The sequence below is a fragment of the Physella acuta genome, unplaced genomic scaffold, assembly GCF_028476545.2.
Source record: "Physella acuta isolate Inbredline_101_S28 unplaced genomic scaffold, ASM2847654v3 ptg000816l, whole genome shotgun sequence".
In the NCBI taxonomy this organism is placed as follows: Eukaryota; Metazoa; Mollusca; class Gastropoda; family Physidae; genus Physella; species Physella acuta.
Genome location: NW_026732334.1, coordinates 260,569 through 276,649, shown reverse-complemented (window position 1 = coordinate 276,649; position 16,081 = coordinate 260,569). Strand labels below are relative to the sequence as shown.

General features: G+C 31.9%; 1 protein-coding gene across 1 annotated transcript; it reads right to left on the bottom strand.

The window, feature by feature from the left end:
- Positions 1-4,937: 4,937 nt before the first annotated feature.
- On the bottom strand, positions 4,938-14,341 carry LOC131951609 (cell death abnormality protein 1-like). Its single transcript, XM_059313941.1, has 5 exons — positions 14,245-14,341; positions 6,294-6,434; positions 5,947-6,081; positions 5,529-5,705; positions 4,938-5,095 (listed from the first exon to the last, which is right to left on the bottom strand). Exons 1-5 carry the CDS (start codon positions 14,339-14,341, stop codon positions 4,938-4,940), a joined length of 708 nt encoding a protein of 235 aa, XP_059169924.1.
- Positions 14,342-16,081: the final 1,740 nt, after the last annotated feature.

Here is a 16,081-nt window from a genome sequence, read left to right as displayed (position 1 = left end):
CAAATGGTGCTAGTACCATCAATGCCAAAAGATTTTTAATATACAGAACCTCGACTGCGTTATTAATTTGTAGGGTAACTCGTTGTGTTGTGAAGAATGTAGCCTGCGCTGTTTTCTGTGCCGACTGACAATTTATAATAATTAAACTCTTTTTGTTTCAGATGTTAATTAATAAAATAAATATAAATTAATTATAAAATACTGTTTGTTTCGTATAATTGTTTTTTTTAATTACGATATATTTTTTCTCATTGTCGCTAGTGTTCCCTTGTATAGGGGTTACAGGGTTTATGTCGGGGGGGGGGGGTGGGGGGGGGCTATGTCTTGACACAAACCTATCTAGATCCCTTGACTAGATTTTGAATAGCTCAGTTAGAGACTAAAACTTTCAGTTGGGTTAAAATAGGAAATAACAGATAAAACAAATTGAATAACATAGAAAAATAAAAATCTTAAAGATAATTATTACGGCATTATATACATCCCGATACGCACATACTGATCTATTTTCGTATCATAGTTAAAAGATTAACACCAGAAGAAGACAATGTGGTAATGTGTTAATATTTTTAGAAACAAGTCATCAGTTAATTCAGTCGAAAACTATAGTAAATGCAAAAAGAAAAAAAAAACGTGTGCCGTGTCTTTCAGATAAAATAAAATCAACATTGATAAGCATGAATATAAACAGTTAATGTTCTTTGTATTTAACATAAAATTTTGCTTCGTTTCTTGTGTATGTCATTGTTTACTTTAGGTAAAAGAAAAGAAAATAATTTGACCAAAAAAGTGCTATTATTTGAATAAATTAAATAATAAACTGTTATATTAATTATCACAAACTCACTCTATTAAGTTGCTGACTAATGTATTGTAATCATTTTTAGCGCAATTTCCATTCTGGAGAATTGCGTTTATTAACTCGTCATTTCTGGGAATGGATGGATGGATGGATGAATGTGTGTCCGGGCTTTAAGTCGTATCTCCTCCTCAACGAAGCAATATCGATGAATAGTTCCAAAGCAATTATGTTAAGCAAGTTACGAGAATGAGCATAGGCCATAAAAATTCCGGGTTTCTTTCATGTATTTCCCGGAAAAGCCAAAAAACCTCGAAAAAATGCAGTTTTTGGCCCATATCTCGGCAACCAGACCACTTAGCGACTTGAAACATGTACCAATCGATTCCTGTCATAATTTAGAACAATATTGCCGAAGAAAGTTTTCAAAAATATTCTCTCGTTCGGTCACAAATTTTAAAATTACATAAACACCTACAAACCGATTGTTCTTCTAGCTTGAACGCACCCCAACATTATACGTCAGAGCTATTTTTAGATAACATAAGGAAATTGCGCACAAATGTCACTAGACTTTTTTAATTAACTTGTTTCTTTTAAAAAGCACTAATTTTCCGCTTCATCATACTCACACTGTTTACGTTTATTAGGTGAGCTAATCGTTTTTCGGCACGATTCTATTCTGTTGAAAAAAAATGTGTTGTATTAAAAAAAATAAACAATAATTCGGCACTGGTTGATAGATGGTAGGCCTACATTCAAATTATGTCTATAGCTCCTGAAAACGCCCTGACCCTGCAATTATAAAAGAATGTATAAAAAAGATTAGGATAGACAATTTCTTATTCGTAACCTGCCCATCTCTTTATCGCGGGAAATTTTATATATACAAGAATACTTGTGTTAATTTAACAATCTTCTCTCTTTGTCTCTCTCTCTCTCTCTGTCTTTCTCTCTCTCTCTCTCTCTCTCTCTCTCTCTAATGATTCATATGTGTATACAGTTTTCTTTTATCTTACTAAATCTACGCTAAGCTAATGCTAGTTTAACTTCCCCGTGTTATGCGTAATTTCCTTCCTGCATACAAGTGTTGGCTGACTACTCCAACAGCTGGCTGTAATTAACTTTACTTTTTTTATGTGACGTTTTACTTTAATCATCTCTACAACATGAAAACCAAACACGTTCCGCTGTGCGTGTAGCCTATTTTGATGTCGTATATGACTCACATCTACAGCTTCGGCATTTCATTAATTAATTATCCAATGTTTACAATTATTTAGAGATTAATAATTATCAAACGGAAGATGAAGACCTATATTGCATATACATATTGCTTTCATATTATAGCTATTCTTGACCTAGATAAATCTCAAAGTATTCTGCTCATCTGTTTTTGTTGGACGAGCAGCAACAATTTAATATTTGATTTGATATTAAGCATGGGTGGGAGCCCCACATGTCATAAAACGCGAAGGATTAAGTATACTACTTAGTGTTTAGCATGCGACATATGTAGGCTATTGAAATCACTTTAAAAAATAATAGGATGTCAATAACTGTTCATTCATATCTGATTAATCATTCTATTTTAATGAAACATAATTATTGATAAATGAATGGGGAGGCGTGGTTGAATGGTAGAGTGTTTAACTGGATGTTAGCACTAATTTCTTAGGACTACCCTGAGTCCACCCAGCTCTGATGGGTACCAGCATTACGTTAGGGAAATTCATGGCGGGTGAGAATAGTGCTGGCCACATTATACCTTTATATGACGAGATCAAATAAACTCTTCTTTTTGGCCCAATAAATCGATTATTTCTAAAAAATAAATTTATAAATAAAATGGATTAAGTTTTACCAATGTATTCTGATTTATTAACTGTTAGTATTGAAAAAGAAAGTATATGGATGCTATGCATAGAGAACCGGAAGAATAAGCTGTAAATTATTACTGCGGCCATCTTAACTACTTCCTAATTAAGGAATTGGAAGACAAGCAGATCTATCTTAATCGGACTTAGTCCATAACCACCTGGACATCGATCCCCTAGAAATAAACCCCACGACATAAACCCCCACTCGACATTAAGCCCCCCGTCAATAACCCCCCCCCCCCCTCCTCCCGTTTGAGAATTGTGTAAGGAAATACTAATGAAAAAAAGTACAAAACTTAGCAATATAGAAGTGTTTATTAGACGTGTATTTATGTATTTGATTTAATTAATATGAAGACAAAAAAGATGGAAAACAGTTTTGTCACGGCCTTTTCTACTGCCTATTTCATGGCACACACTCAAAACAAAAATCATTTCCATAATTTTATTAGTTCATATGTACAACACCTTCACTGCAAAAAAAACGTCGCCATCTGCTTCGCGCTCTATCTACCTCCCTCCTTCCTTTCCTTAGCGCATGCGCACATCCATACTATATTTTATATTCATATCGCCTTTTTAAGATACATACTCGAAACATACATTCATCTACATTTAACTGTTATAAGTTTCTTTTGTTTGATTCTGGTGCCGAGTCATAAAGTAATATATTTTTATTTGAAACTCAGGACAATAACCTTTAAGTCTTACAGGCTATTCGGCACTGGTTGATAGGTGGTACATTCAAAACAGCTTCTACATTATTTACACTGTCCATTGACGGACTACTTCTTGTGTTTATTCTATGGATAGGGTTTTGCCAGAATGTGAGGTCAAATGGTACTAGTACCATCAATGCCAAAACATTTTTAATATACAGAACCTCGACTGCGTTATTAATTTGTAGGTTAATTCGTTGTGTTGTGAAGAATGTAGCCTGCGCTGTTTTCTGTGCCGACTGACAATATATAATAATTAAACTCTTTTTGTTTCAGATGTTAATTAATAAAATAAATATAAATTAATTATAAAATACTGTTTGTTTCGTATAATTGTTTTTTTTAATTACGACATTTTTTTTCTCATTGTCGCTAGTATTCCTTTGTATAGGGGTTACAGGGATTATGTGGGGGGGGGGGGGGTCTATGTCTTGACACAAACCTATCTAGGTCCCCCGACTAAATTTTGAATAACAACAATAGTCGTTCCGCTAGCTCAGTTGGGTTAAAATAGGAAATAACAGGTAAAACAAATTGAATAACATATAAAAATAAAAATATTAAAGATAATTATTATAGCATTATATACATCCCGATACGCACATACTGATCTATGTTCGTATCATAGTTAAAAGATTAACACCAGAAGAAGACAATGTGGTAATGTTTTAATATTTTTAGAAACAAGTCATCAGTTAATTCAGGCGAAAACTATAGTAAATGCAATAAGAAGGAAACGTGTGCAGTGTCTTTAAAATAAAACGAAATTAACATTGATAAGCATGAATATAATCAGTTAATGAACTTTGTATTTAACATAAAATTTTGAATCGTTTCTTGTGTATGTCATTGTTTCATTTTGGTTAAAGAAAAGAAAATAATTTTACAAAAAAAGTTATATTATCAGTGACGAATAAATTATACAAAAGTATATATAAATCATAGATTATTTGAATAAATCAAAACATAAACCGTTGTATTCATTATCACAAACTTATTCTATTAAGTTGCTGACTAATCTAACAAATAATGGTCAAAATTTGCTAGGCTTAGTTAATCCTAAATGAAATAGTTTTTTTTTTATTGAAGGAACTTATGTAGCATATGTGTGTTGTTATGGTTTCTAAGGCTGTCAGTTGACTTAAATCTTAATCTGACTAATTTTTCTGCAAGATTAGGATTTTAAAATGTGTATTTTGTTGTTGCGATGAAATATTTAACATGTAGTGTAATATGTAATGTTGGTTTAAATGTATAGGTTAATTTGTAAATTATTTGGAGTAAATTTTAAAAATGAAGTGCTATAACAGCTTCTCTAATGCAATACTGCGGCAGGTGTTTCATCTAAATTATATATATTACATGACTAGTACACCCCCCCCCACACACACATAGTACTAACCTCTGCACGTCTCTCTACCACAGATGAGATGTACCGACCACTGTTACACCCCGACTACATCGACATAGGGGACTACATCAATGCTGCATCTGTTCAGGTACGGTTGGATCTCATTAAATTATTAAAGTGAATTTAAGCTAATATTTCATATAATCTGAAGAGTGCTGCTTTTCAAATCCACGTGAGCCTATGACGTCATACATATTCGTAATTTCATTGTGATAAACATCTGCGGAATCTTGTTCAGTAGTAACTGACTCGACGATCTTCACGTCCTTAAGATTAACCGTTTCCGCTGTTGAATGTGTGGGTAAAAAAATATTTACAGCAGATGATTGTTAACTAGCTGTGGTTTGTAGGTATAGACCTAGATATGCCAATTGTGTATTTAGAAATTTCAAACAAATAGACAGTAAAGAGCTATTATATATATATATATATATATATATATATATATATATATATATATATATATATATATATATATATATATAGAGAGAGAGAGAGAGAGAGAGAGAGAGAGAGAGTGTATTTACACATTTCGTTTACAGATTATAATCACAAGCTGTATAAATAATAACATGTAACTTAGTAAAATATTTTAAAAAAAGCTTTACCTGCATTGTGTAAATAGGTAGGCCATATAACATATATATTGTAATTAATATGCATACAACAATTTGCATTCATTTTGTTTTTCATATATTTGTTAATTTAATTTGTATTACCCTTTTCCTTTTTCTCTATTGAGCTGTCATTATTTGTAGTTTTATTTCCAATGCACTTCACCCTTTTAAGAAAATAAACGACTGTGATGACCAGTAGAAAAACAAAAGAGGATGTAGCTACTCCTATTCCAACACCAGTGCCAATGTACTTCAACTTGATGGCTGAATGTCCTTGGTCTGTGGAAGAAATGGCAGGGATTAAACATAATTTGTATCGAAAGTGAGTATACAGGCTTAATTGAATAAACACCTACAATTAAAACATTGCCTTAGAAGAAATAAGTTTAAAATAAGCTGTACATAACAAACTTTACACAGTCTAGCTTTGTTCGTTAATAAATAGTGTTCAATCTTTAGAAATGTTCGAAATTGACTATGTGTCAAAAGGTCGAGTCTATGAAGTACAGTATAAGAGTACCATAAGTGCATTTAGGCCCAGCTTTCCCTTCCACACATACGTGACATTCTCCTGTCACGTGGTTACACAACTGCTTTAAACACCAGCTGCTACAAGATTGAGCACAATTCTGGCCGTAATAGCCTTCTATACAAGCTACAAAAAAAATATTTTTATTATATTTTTAGCTAAGAATGGAAGACATTTAATATTTAGAGATTACAGTATAACGTCAAAGGCATAAATGTAAAACCGATATCTAGCAATGAGCACATTAAAGTCAAATAATTTAGTGAACAAGTAAACTAGTTCAAGTCAAAATATGTACGTGTTCAAAAAGTAGGTTTATCAATATCAAATTACCTTACTTTGACTACAATTATCTCCTTGATAGCCAGCAACACAACCATGTAAACACGTCCCGTTAGCTGGGTCACATCTGCCATCTACCGCACAGTTCTCTGAACATCTGCCCTTACAATTTAGTCCATAGGCTCTACCAGGACAGTCTATGATATATTTAAATCAAGCCAGTCAAATTCGAAAAAGGAAACATCAAGCTACCTAAATGTGCTAGATAGAGATAATACGCAAAAGTTTTTTTTCTTCAGAAAACATTTCACCTTCAGTACACTTGACCCCAACTTTCCCTGCCACACAGCTGTTACAGTCTCCTGTCACGTGGTCACACAATTGATGTAAACACAAACTGCTGCATGTTTCGTGACAGTCTTGACCATGACGTTTTGCATCGCACTCTAACAAAATGGGTTGAATATAATGTAATGCATAACAGATTTTGTTGTTTATTATTACAGTTATAATAACTGTTTTTAACTTAACACAACTAAAATTAATTTTCATCAATCACAAATATAATTAAAAACGTTTCTTAAGAATAACATCAATTTAAAAATTGAAGACACAAAAGCTGTATGCTTCAAGTGACATTGAAAACCAATTTGACATTGTAAACAATAACCATTGGTAATGTTACATTTTGAATGTCTGCAGTCAACAGAACATAGTGTAATGCAACCTCCTCCATAGTGATAGCCATTGCAGGCTTGTAAAGTAAAAATATAAAAAAAAATTAAGTAAAAATATATAACAACGCAAGTGAATTAAGTTATTTTTATTATAGAAAAAATACCTAATCTGTCTCTCAGGTAAATTACAGAAAAGTATGTTGGTCTTATCTACGTATTAACCACGCAACTCTCAATGTGAAGAAACATGAGGACAATAAGATTACAGTTTTTGAATAAAATCCATATTCACAATTGCATAATATCAACAGGGTAGACAAAAACTCAAACGTGGTAGCATTTACGGTACACCACTGATTTCATGACTGCTTCTTCGTGTGATATTACATTTTTTAAAATTATTCAATAAATAAGATTATTTTTTTAAACAGGTGGTGTAAGAAAAAACGTATTAAATTTGAATACAAAATCAAACTGTATAATGTTTGTTTTTCTTTGGTATTTCACGTCTTATAATCATTATCTATATTTACACTGAGTATGCATGTCTAAGCCCTTTCAGTAAAAAATACTAATAGATCTACATTAAAAAAATGAATCTCAATTGAGAAAAGTTCGATAGATTTTGTGTTTATTTTAATTGATTTATAATTGTGTGACATTCTCAAATTGTGTGTACGTAGGATATTGTACAGTGAAGAGTGTGTTGTTTTTCATACATCACAATACATTCGACCGGTAATGATTCATATTGTTGACAAACAAGCTACTCACGAGTGAGGCAATTAGCTCCCATATAGCCTTCACGACAAGCCAGACAGCGACCATCTACTGGGTCACATTTAAAATCCTTGCAGAATATTGAACACTTTTCTTTACAGCTTCTTCCGTAAGTGTTCTGAGAGCAATCTGTATAATGCATACTTAGAAAGCATACAATTTTAGAAATAATGCAAACTGATTTGACAAAATGAAATTCTGTATTTGTCAAAAAAGTATTCTGTTTTTTTTAATATATTAACTTTGTAAAGTGTCGAAATTCAGGAGTGGATAACCTAGAAAAGTGTGTCAGTACAATATAAACGACTCTAGGAATAATGATTGAAAACGGTTAAAACCTACTTTGTTCGCAGAACTCTCCTTTTTGTCCATATGGACACGACATACATCTTCCATTGTCTGGATAACAAAGTTGATTTGCACAATTCTGACTACACTCACTACTGCAGTTAATTCCGTAACTACCGTTTGAACACCCTGTCATTAGAAAAGCTTTTTTTTCAATATTAACGATTTGACATTTTAGATGAACAAATATAAAGAATATGTATAATGTCTGCGTAATGATTTTTAGGATAGCTTGTGAAAATTCGTGTCTGTTGTCATGGGGTTCTAAAGTTTGGGATCATCCATAAATGACGTCACGCTTTTTTCGACGATTTTTACCTCCCCCCCCCCCTACCCTCCGTCACACGTCGTCACAAAAAGCCAGACTCCCCCCCCCCCTAAATGACGTCACACCTCAACCTAAAACCCCCCTCAAAATTGCAGTTGAATTTTTTTTAAAACATCGATATTTTTCCAAAATCTTGTCTAAACTATTACAATTTATTAAAACAGTTATCTAAAACGCGAAATAACATCTAAAACTCACTTTCTAACATTGCTTTTTTATAATGCAAAAATGTGACGTCGCAACATCTGAACCCCCTTCCCTCCCCGTCATCACACATCGTCACAAAATTAAGGACCCCCCCCCTCCCCCTACGAGTGTGACGTCATTTATGAATAACCCCTTTATAATATTTGCAAAAGTAGACCTACTTAAATTGTTTTAATTATGTTTGTCAAAATGAATGTGTGTATGTGTGGATTATTACAGATTGTTTTTAAAACAGCACTATTTTAACAATATATATCCATATGTATGTATATATATATATATATATATATATATGTATATATAAATTTATATATATATATATATATATATATATATATATATATATAAATATATATATATATATATATATATATATATATACACAGAGTACATTTATACACCCGCAACATTTTTTGTGAACATTTTAACTTAAGTTATGTTGCACTTAGGTAGAATATATTTGATATATTTGATATATTTGATGCATGTTTTTATTTTGCTTATGTTTTCTCTATAGCGTTCTTGTCAGATACATAGACAGATAATTACACAGACAGCGAAACTATTATTTTTAATTTAAAATTATTTAATCATTAAGATTTTTTTAAACACAGGTGGTGTAAGAAAAAGTATTAAATTTGAGTACAAAATCAAACTGTGAAATGTTAGTTTTTCTTTGGTTTTTGACGTCTTATAACCATTATCTATATTTACACTGAGTATGCATGTCTAAATCCTTTCATTAAAAAAATATTAATAGATCTATATTAAAAAAGAATCTCAATTGAGAAAAGTTCGATAGATTTTGTGTTTATTTTAATTGATTTATAATTGTGTGACATTCTCAAATTGTGTGTACGTAGGATATTGTACAGTGAAGAGTGTGTTGTTTTTCATACTTCACAATACATTCGACCGGTTATGATTCATATTGTTGACAAACAAGCTACTCACGAGTGAGGCAATTAGCTCCCATATAGCCTTCACGACAAGCCAGACAGCGACCATCTACTGGGTCACATTTAAAATCCTTGCAGAATATTGAACACTTTTCTTTACAGCTTCTTCCGTAAGTGTTCTGAGAGCAATCTGTATAATGCATATTTAGAAAGCATACAATTTTAGAAATAATGCAAACTGATTTGACAAAATGAAATTCTGTATTTGTCAAAAAAGTATTCTGTTTTTTTTAATATATTAACTTTGTAAAGTGTCGAAATTCAGGAGTGGATAACCTAGAAAAGTGTGTCAGTACAATATAAACGACTCTAGGAATAATGATTGAAAACGGTTAAAACCTACTTTGTTCGCAGAACTCTCCTTTTTGTCCATAAGGACACGATATACATCTTCCATTGTCTGGATAACAAAGTTGATTTGCACAATTCTGACTACACTCACTGCTGCAGTTATTTCCGTAACTACCGTTTGAACACGCTGTTATTAGAAATGTTTTTTTCAATATTCACACATTTGACATCTTAGATGGACATATATAAAGAATGTGTACAATGTCTGCGTAATGATTTTTAGGATAACTGGTGAAAATCTGTGTCTGTTTTCATTCGGTTCTAAAATTTGTAATATTTGCAAAAGTAGACCTGCATAACTTGTTTTAATTATGTTTGTCAAAATGAATGTATGTATTTGTGTATTATTAAAGATTGTTATAATAACACCACCATCTTAACTATATATGGTTCCATGACAAATGATCTCAGGACAAATTATCTCAGACAAAATATCTCAGACAAATGATCTCAGGACAAATGATCTCATGGACAAATGATCTCACGGACAAAAGATACCAGGACAAAATATATCAGGACAAATGATAGCATGGACAAATGATCTCAGACAAAATATCTCAGACAAAATATCTCACAGCAAAATTTTAATGATATGAACGATGATTTTAAGTTAATTTGAACTTTTTGATTGTCAATATGGTTTTGTTTACTCTTTTTACGCATAATAATTGATTGTTATAAAATGAATTTGTTAAACTTAACAAACAAATGTGAATGGGTCTTCAGGTTCTTAACTTAAAACTGTTGTTTTTACTGCATCATCAACACAAAAATAAAGTTTTCGTTACTTTGCTGGCAGGTACATCGTTATGATCACACATTTCCAATACTATGTGATCATGTATTGTGTGAACTTTCGCTGTAGCCTACATGTTCTTACTTGACACTTCCAAATTTCTTTGCCTGCTGCTCTACTTATGGCTTTTATAAACAGAAATTCATTAGAAACTAATGCCCTAATGCGAGGTAACGAAAGAGGCCTTAGCTGAGTAATCACCACTAATACTTCTTTGTTAGCATGCACACCATGAAAAACTTCGCTCCGCGATGACCACCGTCGTTTAAATAAGCATTTGTCACCTGATCACTAAGGTGTGACCGACGCATAACAATTGACATTGGATGCTAGTTGTATTGCCCATGGAGGGCGGTTGTCTTTCCAATAAGGCATGTCTCTGTCATCAAAGCTGGCTGCCACCTTGATACGAAGGTGTGTCTTTATTATTATTTCGTTCCCTTTGATCTAGTTTCGTCCACCTGACGTGGTAGGATTGCCTCATGTTTGTCAAGCCAACCTACGCTGTATTTCGAAACAAATCTTCGCATTCTTTATTAGTAATCTCAATTTTAAAATGCTTAGTACAATATGGCAAATTTATACGGCAAACATTTCTTACAATTATTATATTTTATAGGCCTATAAACAATATTAAACATAGTAAACAAAACCATATGACAGTCAATAAAAAAACTGTTCAGATCAACTAAAAGTATCCAATACACTTTTGAAATTTTGCTGTGGGATATTTTGTCTGAGATATTTTGTCTGAGATCATTTGTCCATGGTATCTTTTGTCCTGATATATTTTGTCCTGGTAACTTTGTCCGTGAGATCATTTGTCATTGAGATCATTTGTCCTGAGATCATTTGTCCTGTCACCATATATATATATATATATATATATATATATATATATATATATATATATATATATATATATATATATATATATATATATATATATATATATATATATATATATAAATTTTTGTGTGAAAACTTTAAGTTATGTTGCACTTAGGTAGAAAACATTTGATATATAAGTGTCGGATCTTATACTTAAATTTATTTAAAATTTTTCAGTGACCTCCGATAGTTGTAGCTCCGGTTTCTAAAATACTGATCGCAAGTCGGCCTACAATTTCATTTAGATGATCGAAATTTCAAAAATAGGTATACAATCTTATCATCTTAAATCTGTCGAATTTTGACTAATTTCCGGAGAACGAAAGTAGTTCTTTACGGAATTTTCGATTTCTATTTTGTATGCAGGTAAAAATTCAATGACAAGAAATTTGACTTAAAATGTTAATTAATTCGTTGTTTCATATAACTATAAAAGCAAAAATCATTGTTTCCTATTTATAGTACTCAATTTCCGCGATATATATGTATATATATATATATATATATATATATATATATATATATATATATATATATATATATATATATATATATATATATATATATCGTAGACAAAAAAAATTGCACAAAAAGTGAACGCCAAATAAAAAAGTGCATAATAGTGCGCAATATTATTATTACTTTATAAATTTGCATGCGTTTTTTGAGAAATCGGAAATAGCGTAAATTAGTACTTACGGTCAACGGAAATTACTCAAAATTTGACAGAGAATAGAGAATTAGATCTTTTACTTACATGTGAAATTTCATTTATCTATCTGAAATAGTGCTCAAGTTATAGGCTTTTGAAAAATTCAAAGTAGAAAAAGTACCACTTCCGGTTATCGGAAATCGCTCAAAAGTTGATACGGATCTACGATTTTGATAAAATACTTATATATGAAATTTCATCAACCTATCTGTAACGGTACTCAAGTTATCGTGTTTACACACACACACAGACACACAGACAGACACCCAGACATACGGACAAGATTGCAAAATTATGTTATTCCGTATCAGTGAGATGTAAAACGTCGAGATTTGTAAAAATCTGGATTTTTTTTTTTGCACGATTACAAGACTCACTCTATACTTCGTATGTACGAGAAAGTAAAAACAAACGCAAATAAAAACACAAATGAAAACACGAACACAATGCAAACACAAATGCAAACGCAAAAAAAAAACACAAACGAAAAAACAAACTTAACACTCATAACATAAACACAACTTAAATGCAAAAATAAATTCATAGTGCTCACAGTCTAGCCCGTGGCGCAAAATCGCATCCTGTCCGAGCGCCGTCGGACGCGCCTGATTCAGTAAACGCAAACCGAAAGATAGAATAATAATTAGTAAACAATACGTTCAGTGCATATAATAAATAAAAAGCAGTATTTAAATTGTCCGTGTGTTACCTACATTATTGCACTTTATCAATTTATGCATTTTTTAAGTACTTTAAATTTAAAAAATTACAGTAGAGTTTCATGACTAAAACCATTGCGCACCTAATGAACGTGTTGACGCCAGTATGATAGTGCGAAATAGTTGATTAAAAATTATAATTAGTAAACAGTACGTTCAGTGAATAAAGTAAATAAAAGATAGCATTTTTTTTTTCAATCCATGCTAATTATAATATTCCAACAATAATGTCCTTTTACACATCTGGAGATTTTGCATTCTTATTTTATTAATTAGAGTGAGTTGGTTTATTTTTAAATAACATCCCTTGACAAAATTACAAATTATTAAAATATATCCACTTTTTCTAGGAATCAAAACTAAAATGCTATTTGACGTTGATCAGTTTAATATGTTTTAGCAATTTTCGTGTATTTAATATTTTCTTAACGTTATGCGAAAGGGTAAAACTGTGGCAACTATAGAAAAATACCTAGCCTCTTATATTATAGATATATTGAGAGAGCGAGAGTGTTTGTATGCAGTGGCGTAGCGACGTCGGGTGTTACCCGGTGCGGCACTTAATGGTGTCACCCCCCAGAGACGTAGCGACCCTTCCCGGGGACAAAACTTTCAATTTTCGATTTGCAACCCCCCCCCCCCTCCTCAAACTTTTGATTTGCACCCTTCCTCAAACTTTCGATTGGCTGCACCTCTTAAAAGACTATTTAACACTCGAATTAATCATTTTTCTCTATATATCTTGCTATTTTTTGCATTGGTGTCACCCCGTAAATGGTGTAGCCCGGTGCGGTCCGCACCTCCGCCCCCCCCCTCGCTACGCCTCTGTGTGTATGTGTGCGTGTGCGTGTGCGTGTGTTCATGTGTGTGTGTGTGTGTTTGTGTGTGTTTGTGTGAGCAATAGGAGTGGGTCACACAATATCGACAATCACTCTTGATGCTATTTGTGTGATAAAACTAAAATCCTTACAAAACTATTGTGCAATAATTTTAAAGAATAAAAGTATGCAACATTTTAAAATTCATTCAGAGTGGATAAGTAAAAAAAAAAGTAATTGTACTCATATAAACAATAATCGGAAACCATATCAATACATTTCGTTTTAAAATATTCTCGAGGTGCTGGTACAAGTAAGGTGTTCTAATTTTATCAGCGTAGAGGCTGTGCTCATTAACTTGCACTATTTAAATTTCTTTTCACATTTACATTAGTGGACTTGTATATCAAACATTACTCACGAGTGAGGCAATCAGCTCCCGTGTAGCCAGCATTACATGACAAGCAGGTACCATTTACTGGGTTACATTTAGAATCTTTGCATCGACTTGAACACATTTGCCTACAGTTTAATCCGTATCTGTACATACTGCAGTCTACATTATGTTTTGAAAACAAATGAGCAAAATATAAAAAATTTGATAGATGTTCAACAACGAGAAACAGTGCGTGCAAACTGTTTGCAAAAAGTCAATACTTTATAAATGAAATTCTACTTTAAATTTAAGAAAGAAAGATAATATAAGCTTACTCATTCAGCGATCATTAAATATTATAACTTTCTATCTTTGTCAAAGTAATCTCCCATTATTCCAGTTCTAAATCTACATGTTTTACGCTGTCCTTTTATTAGATGACAGAGTTAATGTGTACCATTCTGACAACCAGAGGCTTTATTGCATTTCATTCCATAAGTATCGCTTGGACACAGTGTTTTTTCATACTTAAGTATTTAGTAGGAATATTTTGCTATACTAAAATATTTATAATACAATGGTGTAACCCTTTAATATTTAGGGACGCAGAAATAAAGAAGTGTAGATGATTTTACTTCATATTACCACAAAAATAATAGTAATTATTTTTCTTCTTAAAAATTCATTTTTTTACAAAGACACATACATTTTAAAACACAATATTATGCACAGAAAGGATATATGCATAAGATTCACCATATACTAAAATGACAGCTTCAATGAGTTGTTTGCTATGTCAGCGTTAGCGTTAAGTTTATTTATGACTTTACGTGAAGCGATTACTACCGTGTTATTATTCGACTGGATAGAATTTAGTTTACTTCAGAATGCTGCCACGCAGGTGCCATTAAGGAAAAACATTTATAACCTTTGCAATATTCTAAACAATGTGAAAGATTTATTTTGAATTATCTTTGCATCATAGATAAACTATTTATGGGTTTAACTAAGAGTTTTTCATATTAATTTTTGTTTTATTACTTATGATTGATTTATAAAAAGTCGAAAAATTTGGAATGCTAAACTTTAAAAATTGAGACACACTTTTTAAGAAAACAGATAATGAAAAATAATCGTCTAGAAAGCTATAATCAATTCAATTTATTATCAGTTTAATAATAATTAAATTTTCATAAATAAATGATTTTTATCTAGTAAAAATTTCACGTATGAATTAGAAACTTTCGGTAAGGGGTGCGCCAAATAAGGCAACATTCATTTGCTAAGAAATGTAAGAACTTTTATAATCTACCTTTCTCGCAGTGAGCTCCTTGTTTCCCAGGCGGACATACTTTACAATGGCCAGTTATTGGATCGCAAAGTTGATCTGAACAACTCTGACTGCAAGGGTAGCTGCTGTTGTTTTCGTGTTTAACTGTTGTACGCTGTTGCATTGGTTTTCGGAAACGTTTTATGCTTTTTACTTTTTTGCCTAAATATATGTTTTGTTAAAGAAAAGTAAATATTTTATCAATAATGTATAAAAATGTGTTGGGATTGTTTAGCTGGTGTATGACATTTATATATCCTTATAAATAGGACATTCATTTTTGGATATAAATTACATAATTCTATTTTTAGAGTGTTTATACAACAAGTCTGCAAATGTTTATTTATAAATACCTGTTTTATTTTAAGGTAGTAACTAACTCACATTTTTATAATTAACTAAGCTTTTGGGGTCGTCCATAAATGCAGTCACACTCGTAGGGGGGGGGGGGGGGAGAAGTCCGTAATTTTGTGACGGTGTGTGATGAGGGGGAAGGGTTCAGATGGGGCGACGCCACACTTTTGAATTATAAAAAGCAATGTTAGAAAACTA